The following is a 15,052-nucleotide window of genomic DNA, read 5'->3' as shown; positions in this document are numbered from 1 at the left end:
CTATATATCAGTAGATAATCAATACCGAAGGACTCACATCTGGATCGGGGCCAAAAACAGTTTTTCAGGATATCCCCAGTTTTTATGTTCCCTACTGCGCTTTCAAACATAATATTAGTGCAGGATTGACTTGGCGATATAACTGACATGTAACTGGCCTTTCCTCCCCATCACATCCAGTCGACTGCCCATTGGTCCAACGGCCCATTATCCGGTAAACAAAATCCCCTCGCTTCAAAGGCCTGTTTTTCTGAACAGACACACTCTGGAGGTGCGAGTTTAGTGACTGTTGGCTTTACTGCTTTCCAGACTCCGTTAATTTATGGCCTAATTTAAAAGATAACGTATAAATCATAATGTATGACTTTTTTGAGACTCCTCAAGAGGGATTTTTCTTTTCAGCTGAAATTATGACAGTTTTTCTGTTAACTGAGTTAAATAAACACATGTGGGCTTTTGTTTTTGGGACAACGAGGCGCCGGATTGCGGGCTTTCGGTCCAGTGGGAGGTTTTTTGAATTATTGGGGTTTCAGAATAATGGGCTATTGAACCACTGGCATGGCACCCACATCCAGCTGTAGCTTCTTAGTTAGCTTGCCTGCAAAATAATGTCAAACATTTTTAAACATTTGATCATATGGTATAATATATATATATATGTATATATATATATATATATATATATATATATATGTATATAAAATTTAAATAAATTTAAAAAAAAAAGAAAAAATATGAAGCAGTGCTGTTCCTGCCACCCACCACCCTGTGTGTGTGTTCTGCCTCCCAGCCCCTATACACAGGCCTATCAGGAGCTGAAATATCATATGTGTGATGTCTGCCCCTATGCCCACATATTCACCAGGGTTAACCCCTCTGCCATCTATCTGTAATATATACAGTGTACCTTTTGTCATTGAGGCTGCACTCTGGGGGCCACCAGACACTGTAGGTTTTTTTAGTTTGAAATTTTTATGTCAAATATAATTTGAATAGAGCCCGAGTGGATATCCTTTATTCCACACTGACTAGTCGGTAACTTCTCATGATTAAGACACATGTGGGTTATCATTTTGTCAGAAATAGGTTAATGGTTCTAAATTCCCTCAGTTATGGGTGGAGGTGTGTGTGCATGTGTGTAAGGTTTAAACCTGTGCCAACTGCAGGATCAGAGACTGATCACAGAGAAGTGATTTTATGTGTGTGTGTGTGTGGCTGGGGGGTATGTGCATTCCTGCATTTGTATTTGTGTGTGTGTGTGTGTGTGTGTGTGTCAGGGAACAGCTAATCCCATGAAAGGCTGTGTAAGATCAGGCGAGGTGCTTAGAGGAGCTGGTGGTGCTGACTGGTGTCAGACTGGACTTCACACATTTTAAAATCCTTCCACTTAGCCTGACTACCCTCAATTAGCTGCTCACTTTGTGTGTGTGTGTGCGTGTGTGTGTGTGTGTGTGTGTGTGTGCCACACTGTGGATGTGTGTATGTGTATGTGTGTATGTGTGTATGTGTGTGTGTGTATGTGTATGTGTGTGTGTGTGTGTGTGTGTGCTTGCATGTGTGGCTATGATAATGATAGCCGGCTAGTTCGCTGGCTCAAAACGTCTTTTCACTTATTCAGTGGAATCAGAGGCTGAATCAAATTATTTACATATTAAAGATTGAATTAAAGACTCACAGCCTGTCAGTCTGCCCAAACAACTTGTTCTCCTGTCTGTTTTCTTCTGTCTGACTGGTTTTCTCCCTCGCTGTCTGAGTGACCTCTGTCTCTGTTTTCTTTGCCAGTCAGAGCACCAGACTCTCTCCTACAGCCAGACAGAGTGCGGAAAAGGGAAATGTCCCTATGATCCGTTTCAGAAAACAGCCTCTGCTGTAGTTGGTAAGTTGAATTTGTAAGTTGTCTTTTTCCTCTAAGTTGTCTTTTTCCTCAAACTACAACTCAAATGAACTATGAATTATAAGTTGTCATGAGAACAGCTATAAGTTGTCAGTGGACTTATGCCGAGGCAAACGACAAACACTCAAACAAACAATTAAACATATGGGTTTATTATTGCAGCGCTGTAAGACACAGTATTGTATCAGCACAGTACTGACTTTGTTAATAATATTATTAATTTGAGAGAGTAGATAGGTGTTTTTTTTTCACCATCTCCACATAATGTCTTAAGTTATGGCTATGAATGCTTTCAGTTCGCAGTATGAGTGGTTTGCAGCAGTAGAACAAACTTACAGTATGTCTACTTCAGAGTTATTGCATAAGCAGCAGCTTTGGTGCTCCATCTCTGACAACACAGGACACACTGAGGCACAGTATTGCGGTTTGGCAATCCTCAGAGTTCATCACACGTTTTGGACGATATTAGTATTAATCAGTTTCAAAGGTAGTAAACTGAGAAATCTTGGACATATTATGCATAATCCGCTCATGTCAAGCAGTAGGGCTGTTCACACAGGATGCGCCGCGGGCCTGAGCCTTGACGCTGGCTTGCAATCTGTAGCTATATTGTAACTTCTGGTCTATTTATTTCACAAGCAGAAAATCTGTTTTCTATGATAAAATCTATCATGAATGATGTGAAGGATATATTATAAAAGACATAGATCAAAAATGCATCCCATGCTTCCATGTATTTGTCAATTGTGTCTAAACAGAGGGTGAGAGAGACAAGCAGACACACACACACATGAACATACACAAAAGCAAACAGAGACAGAGCTGTACATGTGAATAGAAAAAAGCAAAGCAGCAGAATTGCTTGCTGACTGGCACAGAGACATGCCCTTTTGGTGTGAGCAGCCAGGCAGTTGTTGATGCATGCCAATTGACATATTGGAGCATTTCTGCCTCTGGTGTGAACTTGGTGTTTCAGTTTTCCAACTTCACTGAAGTGCATTAATTGAAATGTCTTTAAGGCCAGACAGCTGCCAGTAAAACACTGTTAGCAGAGGATGGTTTCGATCCATCGACCTCTGGGTTATGGGCCCAGCACGCTTCCGCTGCGCCACTCTGCTGTCAGTCACCCCAGATGGGACTCGAACCCACAATCCCTGGCTTAGGAGGCCAGTGCCTTATCCATTAGGCCACTGGGGCTTGTAATGAGACATTACCACTACAAACAATGATTTGCTAGCACAAAAGATGGCTTTACGTACAAAAGTGTCCCCTAAGGTCACCATAACAATGGCGTGGGTGGCAAAAATATGCCATCTTGTTGCATGAACCAATGTGAGATTATGTCAAAAGAAACCTAATGTCATAAAAAAATTGTCCATTCTGTTTTAGATTAAAAAAAGTACATAAACCTTTTGCTATTCTGTGTAGATGGAGAGCTATACGCTGGGATCACCTCTGACTTCATGAGCCGGGACTCCGCCTTCTTCCGTAGTCTCGGCAGCCGTCATGTCATCCGCACTGAGCAGTACGACTCCACATGGCTACAGGGTAAGTGCAAAGAAATGTAGAGAGAACCCCAAAGTTTGGAAAACTGATCTCTGACCTGCAGTGGTCGGATACTACAAGAGAAGTCTTTGCTTGCGTACAGAGATATTGTTTTGCAATATTTCTGAGCTGGTTGGTCATGAGTTGTTTTAGAAATCAACAAACACTGGAATTTCAGTTGGAACAAAATTTAATCTCGAAAACACCAGATAAAATGACTTTGCATTTAGCATGCCACCCAGGATTTGTCTTGATTGAATTCTTGTAAACTGCGAGTCATCGTGTCTTGGAACTAAAACATGTGGCTCACTGCTAACAGCTAACATCTGCTAACAGCTGAGTTTCCACTGGCTCTTTGCAAGTGAATAACAATCAATTAATCTCACAGTGATGTCATCAATAACATATGAATTCTGTATCAAACAGCTACGCCTTTAATACATGTCTCTGCTGTTTCTGCATTTCTTTCATTAGTCATTAGATTAACATAAATGAATACATTTAACAGCCACTTTTCTGTTCTTGCTTTGTAAACTGAATATTCTGAACAGAACTGAATGGCTTTTGCTCTAAATCAGCATCTCTAAAACCATCTCCTGCTCGCCCGGTTGGTGTTTTATCAAACCGGTGCATCGACGTCTGCTGCTGATATCAACAAGATACATGTTGACTCTCTCTGCTGTTTGTAAACTCAGTTGTGCTTGTCTTTCTCTCTCTCCAGATGCCCAGTTTGTGCGGGTAGCGCCGCTGTCTGAAACTGATAACCCAGAAGATGATAAGGTCTACGTGTTCTTCACTGAGCGCGCTCAGGAGGCAGAAGGGGCTGCTGGGAAGGTGCTCTACTCCCGAGTGGCACGTGTGTGCAAGGTATGGAGTGTTTGTTGGAGAAAGATAGAGACTAGGTTTGTGTGTGTGGGAGCTCATATCAGAGACTGTCTGCATGTAGCTTACATAAACATGTGTTTGCCTGAACAGGTAGAGTTTGTACGTGCTGGTCAGTCCGTGTGTCTGCACCTGCTGACGTGTGTGTTTTATGTAAATTGCCAACAAGGGCCAGTTAGACTCACCGCAATAACTAGCATCACAGACACTCACTTACAGCTCAGCATTGTGTGTGTTTCAGCCCTGAGGGTAACTGGGTGCCTGAACTATAAAATACTGTTAGCAGAGGATGGTTTCGATCCATCGACCTCTGGGTTATGGGCCCAGCACGCTTCCGCTGCGCCACTCTGCTGTCAGTCACCCCAGATGGGACTTGAACCCACAATCCCTGGCTTAGGAGGCCAGTGCCTTATCCATTAGGCCACTGGGGCTTCAAATTTGTCAAAGAATGCACACAATGACATGAACAGCAGGGAGCAAGCACGGCAAACTAGAGCTATGAGGAAAATAGGACAATAGCAGTGAGGCAGTGAAGCAACAATTCTATAGTGCTCAGCAGTCTGTGTCTGCAGCACAAACTGTTTTCCTGACATCGACAGTCTGGTCTGACATTATATAATGATTTATGGGAAATTATTGTCCATTTGGTGAGAGAAGTTGTACTCTTCACACCCCATGTGTACATATATTGGACAGGCAGTTAAGAGAATTGGGTTGCACATTAAGTAAGCTGACTTTGGCGGGTGTATGTGCCTGTTCACAAATCATTTGTGCTTTGTCTCTGGTATCATCTCTTTTTCTTGATTTAGGTGAAACATATGTCATTGTGTCATGTTTTAAAGTGGGTAAAATTAAAGAAGTTTAGGTATAAATCATTGCAAGTTATAGCATCTTTATAATAGTTTATTCTTTATTTGGATCCATATTTGACCAGTTATTCTGGGGGTTCACACTGAATATTCTTAGAAATAAAAACAAACCAGTGAAATCTATGTTTTCTTGGTTTTCTTTCTGATGATAAGAGCGAATAATGAGAAGAATGGTTTATTTAACGTAGACAGAAATATTTTTATTCAATTTCTCTTTTTCTGTGTGTGTGTGTGTGTGTGTGTGTGTGTGTAGAATGACATCGGAGGCCAGAGGAGTTTAGTCAATAAGTGGAGCACCTTCCAGAAGGCTCGTATGGTGTGTTCAGTCCCAGGACCAGACGGCCTACAGACACACTTCGACCAGCTGCGTGAGTGCACACGAACATCAAATGACAAGCACGTTATATGCAAAGTAAAGCTAATCACATCAGACAGGCCTCGACTGCTGGACACATCAACAGCTGGAGCTCTGCCACTGAACACTTCATAAGAGAAATTCAGTTCAGATACTCAGCCAGTATGTGTGTGTATGTGTTTGTGTTTATGAGAGTGACACACAAAGAGCTGGAACTTCGAGCTTAAATATTTTGAAATGATGAAGGACAGTTCGCAGACTGAAAAAAATTTAGAAGTGCTCAACCACAGCGTCTGTCTTTGTGTGTGTGTGTGTGTGTGTGTGTGTGTGTGTGTGTGTGTGTGTGTGTGTGTGTGTGTGTGTGTGTGTGTGTGTGTGTGTGTGTGTGTGTGGGGCTCCACTGTTACCACGGTGATCAACAGCCCTGTCGGTCACCTTGGGTTTGTCTTCGTGCCTCAGCCTTGGTAACCACGGAAACTGGCCTCAACATTCAGTTGCTGTGGGTTTATTCATTATCAAGGATTCGCGCCAGTGTCCTCCGGTTGGCTGTGTGTGTGTGTGTGGGGACATCTTTCACATTGTATTTTGAGTGAACTAGGATGTTTTCCTCTCTACACTCTGAACTTGTAGCTGCAGACTTACAAGTCTCAGATATTCAGCATTGATGAACTGAATTCTATAAATACATGAGCATAAGCAGTGTAGCATGTGGAAGGCCCTACACACCCACATAGGCATCTTTAATTGAGTGTCAGGTATTAAGGGCGTTCTGGAGTAAACTTCCAGCACTCATAAAAATGACACTGCAGACTGCGATGTCGTGAGCTTTACGATTCTGAGCAATATGGCACCACAGCTGGTTGCCTGAAGATGTTGCTTTGTTTATGTCAGTGTTTCTGCTTCTGATGTAAACAGGGTCACTTTTACAAACGAAGATCCTTTGAAGATCTCTATTCCTTTAGATAAAATCTCAACATACATGGACTCAGACTTAGCAGACATTTTGATCAGTAGAGCAGGTTGAGAGGTGCAGTTGCAGGCAGAATTTTTTTCCCCCGAATACAGTATTTTTTCTCTCTGCATCAAAATGATTTAACTGCTTCCAGTCACATCTAAGAACGATTTCACCCTCTGTGCAGCTCTGTACTGCTCTGTGCTGCAAGGACACCTTTGTTTCCAGGAGGGTTATCTTTGTCAGTAAAATAGAGGTTAAAGGCTTTCGAAGTTCTTTAAAAGTCAAGTAGCAGAGAGTGGTTTTAATCCATCGACCTTTGGGTTTTGGGTCCAGTACGCTTCCGTTGCACCATTCTGCTTTCAATAACATTTGATGGGACTCAAATATATAGAATCTCTGGCCTTGGATGCTAATGTCATATCAACTATTTCAATCATGATTTTAGCCATGCTGCTTGCAGTTAGCCAGATAACTGCAAGACAGTCACACTAAACTTGCTTTGTGATTTCAGATCATTAACTTTAAACCCAGTATCCACTGTGCGATTTTGTCTAAGTAATACTTACTTAGAGCTTTTGTTGCAAAATTGGCACACCAAGTTGGACACTTTCCCCAGCCATGACTGTGTCCACATTCTCCTCCTCCTCTTCAGAATTTTTCGAAACTCATAAGCGGCACTATAGCGAGGGCTCAATTTGTTTGTTTATATTGTGCTCTTACCACTACAGCGGCGTAGATAGATGATGCACACCAACAACTTTTGTTCTTGTGTATTGACGTCGATGGACGAAGGTCATAGCCTGCAATTCAGTAAGTGATATCATTGCACAGTCTGCATACGTCAAACTTGATGTTGTAACCAAGTTTATTGAGAGCTTGCATTAAACCTTTAATGTCTCAGGAGGCTTAAGTTGGATTACGCTGCTCAATCATCCAGAGTGACTACAGATGTGGGTTTACTTCATGTCACTGTATCAGTCAGAAAACATTGCCTAATTGAAGCAGTGTTAGCAGAGGATGGTTTTGATCCATTGACCTCTGGTTTATGGCCCCAGCATGCTTCCCGCTCCGCCAATCTGCTGTAAATCACTCTATATAGGACCCGAACCCAAAATCCTTGGTTTAGGAGGCCAGTGCCTTATCCATTAGGCCACTGGGGCTTAGTGATCTATAGTGATCAACAATAAAATAATGACCCTTGACCCGTGGTTCAGTGCAGACGCTGAGGCGCCAATTTTCTGTGGACGGTTGGCCACTTCATTTTGGTGCTCATGTCAAGCAGTTGGGCTGTCCACACAGGATACACCGCGGGCCTGAGCCATGAGGCTGGCTTGCGATCTGCGGCTATAGTTTCAGCATCTGCTAGCAAATCTGTTTTCTATGATAAAATCTATCATGAATGATATGAAGAATATATTATAAAAGACATAAATGATCTGATTATGATAAATGATCAAAAATGCATCCCATGCTTCCATGTATTTGTCAATTGTGTCTGAACAGAGGGTGAGAGAGACAAGCAGACACACACACACATGAACATACACAAAAGCAAACAGAGACAGAGCTGTTCATGTGAATAGAAAAGAGCAGAGCAGCAGAATTGCTTGCTGACTGGCACAGAGACACGCCCTTTCGGTGTGAGCGGCCAGGCCAGACAATCGACATATCAAAGCACTTCTGCATCCAGTGTTAACTTGGTGTGTTAGTTTTCCAACTTCAATGAAGTGCATTCATGGAAATATCTTTAAGGCCAGACAGCTGCCAGTAAAACACTGTTAGCAGAGGATGGTTTCGATCCATCGACCTCTGGGTTATGGGCCCAGCACGCTTCCTCTGCGCCACTCTGCTGTCAGTCACCCCAGATGGGACTCGAACCCACAATCCCTGGCTTAGGAGGCCAGTGCCTTATCCATTAGGCCACTGGGGCTTGGAAAGAGCAGTTTCCACTACTAACAATGATTTGCTAGCACAAACAACAGCCTCAGTGCTGCAAAGACAGTATTGTCAAAAAACCTGGACTGCATATGCAGTAAAAAGATCAAATACTTATGAAATTGGTGCCACATGACCAGAGAAAACATCGAAAAAGGGCTGTGGCCCCAGCACCCTTATCCTGACCAAAATGCTGAACCTTGGTCCTACATAGTACTGGTGTCAGTCTGGATCAAACTGAACAATGGTTTGGTTCAGTTCTGGTATTAAAAAAATGTGATGGTTCGGACTATTGGACCAACTACATAAAGTTTTGGCAGACTATTGTCAAGTGATGAGAGTAGAGTGTCAACTCAGTGTGTGGAGTTTGTGTATGCGTGTAGTTTAGTGACAGAGCAAGGCAACAAGGAGGGGAGGAGGTGACTTAATGAAGGGTCAGTTAGAAAAACTCCTGTACTTTTTTTCTGAGAGGATGAGAAAGAGGGGATCGGAGAGGAGGTCGAGAGCCCGTCTGCACACAAATCAATGTCAGATACAGAGAAATGCAGCTCATGAGGTGATGACAACAGAACATAGGTGTGCTATGTATAGTTCTTAAGTATGCTCGCATAATCGCTGTTAACTTGAAATTTACCGAATCAAATCTCTACAATGTAACAAAAATGCTAAGCTTGGTTTAGACTGTCGGGTGCGAAAAGGCACTCAGATTTTAATTTTTCCATGTTCCAACTTTATTGATGTGTGATAAATTAGTAGAATATGTCTTTAGGTAACGGCAGTGCCTTTGAGGCCATCCAGGTGTCAGTGACACATTGTTAGCAGAGGATGATGCTTCTGATACTGGACCTCCAGCACACCTGTACAGTGCCACCATGCTATTAGTTCCCACAGATGGGACTTGGACCCACAATCCCTGTCTTAGGAGGCCAGTGTCTTATCCATTAGGCCACTGGGGCTTCAGCTGGTATCAACATTGGCCAGTCAAGTGACACAATACTACTTGTCCAGTAATTCATCGACTCATAAAGCACGAATGTCACTTTTGTGACCTATCAGTGTCTGGGTTATGGGCTCACCATGCCTCTGCTGCGCCACTCGGTCATCAGTCTCACCTTTTTGTGTAAAGGAAAAGAAAACATCTGACACATGCAGATAGAGAACACGGAGACAGAGAGAGCACTGTGGAGACAGGACTGGTTTCTTATCTTTGCCGTTTTTGTAAACAGAAGTAAATGGTATTACTCTCACACACAGACAGAAATGACCATTTATGTGAACATACACAGTACACTAACATGTACACTGAATTATACACTCCCATTCTTGCATGTAGTCAAACCGTTATACAGACACATGTAACATTAAGCAACATTTCAGTGCACCCACAAACACACTCACACACACAAACACACACACACACACACACACACACACACACATATAGAGCTTCTTAGCTGTTACACGCATACTTGAGCCTCAGCCTCTCTGTGTACACAAGACAGTTCTGACTTGTCAGAAGCATAAACATTTCTTCCCGGCATGCCTGTGGCCATGTTTCACACATCTGATAAGGGTGCATACAAATTTGTTTGTGAATACACTTCAGCAGGACACACACACACATATGCATTCACAAAACCACAAGCCCATATACAGGAGATTAACCCATCAGGTAAAGAATGCTGTCAGTCTTGTGTTTATGCCATGCTCCGCCACACAGAAACACTACAAATCCCATAAACCCTTGAAAGTGTGCGGGTCCCTCATAGCAGCAGAGCAGTGAATACCACCTTGCTGTGTGTGTGTGTGTGTGTGTGAGCAATGTTTGGGTGCTGAGTAACAGAAAAAATAAGAAAATAGTAGTTGCATTCAAATGACACAAATGTGAGCATTTTCTTTATTTTTAATTTTGTATGTGCGTGTGTATGTATGTATGTGTGTCTATGGAAAATACACTTAAAAAAAAACACAACAAAGTAGCGCTATTTGGGTTTGTCTCCTGTCTGCTGTGACAGTGTTTTTACAGGTGAAAAGTATTCGATACCATGTGGGTCAAATCCATTCTAAACTTAAACTTTGGCCCTGGTTCAAATCCTCTGGTCTCTAGTCTTTCTTGAGTTCACATGTGCAGGTCTTAAAACTAAAATACCAATGAGCCTTGGGCGGCATTGCCATGTAGAAGAGGCCAGACACATTACAAATTACAAATGGAGACGTTAGATCAGAAAATGCTCATTTGAGTTGTTCTAATCCTAAATTGCAACAATATATTTTGTTGTTTTTTTCAGAGGACTTGTAATATTCAGCTCTTTTTCCTTAAGTGTATTTTTGCAGTTGTTGACTCGTGCATTTAACATCTTGGGCGCCCTCAGAGTTGGCTTTGTTTTGAACAGAGCATCTGGTCTGTAATTGCCACATGGACTGACTCATGAAACAGGATTGCATTGAGTTTATTGTTCAGTTGTTTTATTGTCTGGAGTTGTAGAGAGTCGCTTTCATGAGGCTCACTGCACATGATGTTGGTATCACTTATTGTGTGAAATTCTACGTCAAGCCTCGCCATAATTATTTTAAAACCAAACAGAGTGGAAGTGGTTCATGTGTAGTGTTTTTCTCTTTCGTGGAGGACAGATGTTCCTCCTGCTGCCCCTTCAAACTGAAGGAACTCAGAGTCAAGCTCAGTGGAAGAGCATTTTCTGCTTTTTGCTGCTGTTGTTGTGGTTGTAGCTGTTGTGGTGGAGAGTCATGCTATGAGGTTTTTTCGAGTTGGAGACAGACAGCCCTCTATGGCTGGACCCAGTGTCATGGTGCTGAGGTATTTTCAGGCATTTTCGTCATCTATTTTTGTCTGGGTGTGAGAGATTCAATTTTCCAGACATAAGACAGCACCCATATCTTTGTCACTACATCATCTGCTGTTGCTGGAAGGGAACAGACGAAGGGAGAGCAAACAGCACAGTATTGTGAAAAAAAAAGGTATTTATGTTTGGAGTGCAGTCACTAAAGCAGTTAGGGACTGCACTGACGGATGAATGTTACATTGACTTAAAAAAAGGAAGAATTAAAAGTATATGGCATATCTTAAAAGATAAATATAACAAAAGCAGGGAGGACAGATAAAGAAAATGAGAACTGTCATCTCTACCATGCCTCCGTATGATGAGATGAAGTCTGCGTAGGCCAGAAAGAAATAGTCTGGTGAGTAAATCGAGAGAGAAAAGAGACAGTGGCAGGGATAAGGGAAGGGCCGAGAGACAAACAGAAAGTGGATAGATTTACCCTGGGACTGTTTGGATGCAAATATAGCCGTAGATTAGTTAGTAAATACAGATGTAACTGTAACAGAAAATTAGTATGACTTGCTGAAACAAATAAACCAACCACAGTGTGTTTTAACAGAAAAAAATATTCATCTTGGAGAGTTAGTTGGTATATTTTCGAGTCAGAAAATTATATTTAAATTGGAAGTGCAAATAAAATCTGCCGGTAAGTCGAGATAATTTCAGCTGGCATCACTGCAAATTACTTAGCGTTGAAACACTAGAAGAAAGGCTTGGGGTGGACGATTTATTTTGTTCATACCTTCATACCTCCCTTACATTTCACTGAGGTATATGTATTTGTGTTTAAAAAGAAGAAAAGCTGAACAACTGGTGATCAAAGTTATTTTAGCACGTATGTCATTGTCCAGCCTACAATTCTGCGTTTCTAATATGCAGTCAGCCTTCTTAGACAAGTCTTGCTGGGTTTAAATACTTACTAAATACTAAAAGGGCCGTTCATGCTGGAGGACCAGAAGACACTTGTTGCCGCAGCGGATACCGACATGTTAGTGGGCTGAACAGAGATGATGTGTTGAATAAAATTACCACTCGCAGTCGCCATCTGTCTCAGCTCACTGTCTCAGTATAGCATCAGTTTAATAAGAAAGAGCATCTGTATTGTCAATGTTAATGAAAGTCATACCTGTGGGATCTCTAAATTCTGTGACATACAGTGATACCTCGATACCACCCAATCCTAGTCGGAGACTTTGAAAAGGTTTTAAAAAGACTAAATTCTGACACCATCTTATATCTGAAGACAGCAGGAGTGTTAAGTCAGACACTATTAGATTTAGCAAAGCTTGGGAATGTTGCTGGGTCACTATTTACTATATACTACAGCTAGATTCCTTTTGAGATCATTTCCCATCCTGCTCCCAGTTGTAAATTTTAGGTTAAACTCCCTTTAAGAAATGTGACATATTAGCTATTTCTGATGTCTCCTCAAAAACGCATAACTCTAGAAATACAAGATGATAGATGTCTTATGTTGACAGTATTCTTGTCAATTCGGCACGGGATTGATTGTTTCTTCTTTGTCTTTATTGGTCAATACAGACAGACAAAAAAAAAAGGTCAAAAAGGGAGTGGAGGGGGACACAGTATCTCAGTCCATATAGGAACTGAGAAAACAGCAGTTACATGTACTACTGAGCCACCAGCACACCCTGTCCCGTCAGATTAACCTGACAAAAACGTTTCCACTATTTACTGCTTAATTACCTCATCAACAAAAACACTTTCTGTTTAAAGGGGGTATGAAAACATGTTTTGTGATACAGAGGGGAATTAATCATGTTTTGACGCCTCCATTCAGCCTTTCTAATCCATCATGGCTTGTGTGAAAATACTTGAATGGAAGCCCAGTTTATCAGAAGGAGAAACAGAGGAGAAAGATAGGGGAGGGAGGAGGGGAGCTGCTGGCCAGAAGAGAAGGAGGATGGCTTAGAAGGAGGGTGAGAGAAGAAAGATGAAGTAGGACAAGTAGGAAGAGGCTAGAGGTTATACCACAAGGTGTTGACCAGACAAGAGAAGAAAGAAATAGGAGGGGATGGAGGAGGACACGAGGAAAACAGAGGCCGAGGAAGGAAGACGAGTAAGAGACGAGAAACTGTTATCAAGACATTATTGCTCTAACACTGTAAAAGAGAAGGTAGAGGAGAAGAGAGGGAGGCAAGAAATAGCCGATTAAGTAAAGGATTTGAAAAACATTTGGCTTCAGGGTTGGAAAAGTAAAGAAAGTGGGTGATGAAGAAAAGAGAGGGAGTGAGGAGCTCTGCCCTATAGAAGGGCGTTCCTTGGGAAGAAACGAAAATGGAAAAATTAAGAGATGTAGCTGATATTTAAAGGTTGTTTAAGACATCCAAAGTGGAAATGTCGGGTACAGCTTCCCCTTTGCCACCAGTTTCCTATTCCCCTTGAGCTACGGTGGCCTTAAAGTGACACAAGGGATGTCACATTTTCACTGTATAGAGAGAGGGGACTAAGACGGCTAATTAGTGCAGAAATCCAGATGAGAGGGCATGACCAGAGTAAGTTTTGAAAGTAAGGAAGGTCCTCACTGATCGTTGGCAGTACTTTTTTTCCCATCTCTCTACAGTGTTCAAAATTAGTTTACGTGCTGATGCAACGGAGGAGTGTGAATGAAAAATGGTGCAATGGATAGACGGAGGAGGAGGACGAGACCGGAGGAAAGAGTCAGAGACGGGAAAGTGATGTTTATGTAGCAGGAAATACTAAAGCTCAGACAAAAGGCAATTTTGAAGGATGCGGAGGGGGTGAGTGAGGTGAAGTGAAGCTAAAAGGGTGTGAGGGCTGGTGGGAGGGAGACAGGACGGGAGGGAAGGAGGGGAATGGGGTTAATAGGGAAGGATGGTGCAGATAGTGAGATGGAGGGAAGAGGGGGGAGGAGAAAACAAGGAGATGTGGAGGAGGGATGTGTAGGGTTCTTGAGGAGATGTAGTGGGTGGAAGTTATAGATTTTTACACATTTATATAGACAGAAGGCTTTATTAATCCCAGCGGGAAATTGCACGGTTACAGCAGCTTAACAAAAAAGACAGATAATGTGCAAAAAAACCAATAAAAATCTCATACTTAATATACAAAACTTGGCAAAAACTTAGAGAGGATGTTGCACAGTAGTGCAACATTTGAATACAACAAATACTGTAAAATATGTCATGGATCAGATAGTTTAAAAGAAGATGAAAGGTGTATTGCCCTGTCCTCACACACAGGGGCTGATTGTAAAAAAAAGATGGCAGCTGTTGACAGCCATTGTTACAGCACAGCTGGATCAGTCTCTCACTGAAAGTGCTCCGCTGTTTGACCAGGAGGTCGTAAAGAGGATGTGAGATGCTTTCCATGTTACACAACCATTTGTCCATCATCCTCTTCTCTCAGCCCTGTCTCCTAGAAATGATGTTTTATGCGACTAATAAATATGAAACAGCACATGTGTTATTAAGGAAAATGGAATGACAACGTAATTATGAAAACAGCTTAGTAATATACAAATTCTAGGTGAGGGGATTTCTTCTCTACCGTCACCTCTAAAGGCTCTGAGCTGGTTCCCAGAACATAGATGTGTTTTTTTGATGAGTTCGTTAAGTTTGTTTTGGTCACTGGCTCTGATGCCAGAATACTGCAGCAAAGAAAATTGCACTGACAAGAACAGACTGATAAAACATTTGCAAAATCTTGTTGCAGGCATTTAAAGAAGTAGAGTCTGCTCTGTCCTCTCCACTTTATTATGTAAAATTTACACTTTTTAGAAGCCATAAATGTAAA

The 15,052-nt window shown here is 42.0% G+C and overlaps 1 protein-coding gene and 6 non-coding genes across 8 annotated transcripts in view; 1 reads left to right on the top strand and 6 right to left on the bottom strand.

Moving 5' to 3' along the window:
• sema3h (sema domain, immunoglobulin domain (Ig), short basic domain, secreted, (semaphorin) 3H) overlaps positions 1-15,052 on the top strand; it is a 74,228-nt gene that overhangs the window by 38,315 nt on the left and 20,861 nt on the right. For both annotated transcript variants that reach the window (XM_088082413.1, XM_042491601.2), the window contains exons 8-11: positions 1,783-1,876; positions 3,323-3,442; positions 4,161-4,306; positions 5,444-5,558. In XM_088082413.1, the coding sequence (XP_087938539.1) occupies positions 1,783-1,876; positions 3,323-3,442; positions 4,161-4,306; positions 5,444-5,558 (475 nt within the window). The remainder of the gene's footprint in view (positions 1-1,782; positions 1,877-3,322; positions 3,443-4,160; positions 4,307-5,443; positions 5,559-15,052) is intronic.
• On the bottom strand, positions 2,941-3,012 carry trnam-cau (transfer RNA methionine (anticodon CAU)). The gene has a single exon. It is a non-coding gene; the product is annotated as a tRNA-Met (tRNA).
• On the bottom strand, positions 3,019-3,091 carry trnar-ccu (transfer RNA arginine (anticodon CCU)). Its single transcript has one exon. It is a non-coding gene; the product is annotated as a tRNA-Arg (tRNA).
• Positions 4,602-4,673, bottom strand: trnam-cau (transfer RNA methionine (anticodon CAU)). Its single transcript has one exon. It is a non-coding gene; the product is annotated as a tRNA-Met (tRNA).
• On the bottom strand, positions 4,680-4,752 carry trnar-ccu (transfer RNA arginine (anticodon CCU)). Its single transcript has one exon. It is a non-coding gene; the product is annotated as a tRNA-Arg (tRNA).
• trnam-cau (transfer RNA methionine (anticodon CAU)) lies at positions 8,280-8,351 on the bottom strand. The gene has a single exon. It is a non-coding gene; the product is annotated as a tRNA-Met (tRNA).
• Positions 8,358-8,430, bottom strand: trnar-ccu (transfer RNA arginine (anticodon CCU)). The gene has a single exon. It is a non-coding gene; the product is annotated as a tRNA-Arg (tRNA).

The sequence above is a fragment of the Plectropomus leopardus genome, chromosome 9 (assembly GCF_026936395.1).
Source record: "Plectropomus leopardus strain MGB_pleo_1.0 chromosome 9, ASM2693639v1, whole genome shotgun sequence".
Classification (NCBI taxonomy): domain Eukaryota; kingdom Metazoa; phylum Chordata; class Actinopteri; order Perciformes; family Serranidae; genus Plectropomus; species Plectropomus leopardus.
This window is presented reverse-complemented; position numbering and strand designations above follow the sequence as displayed.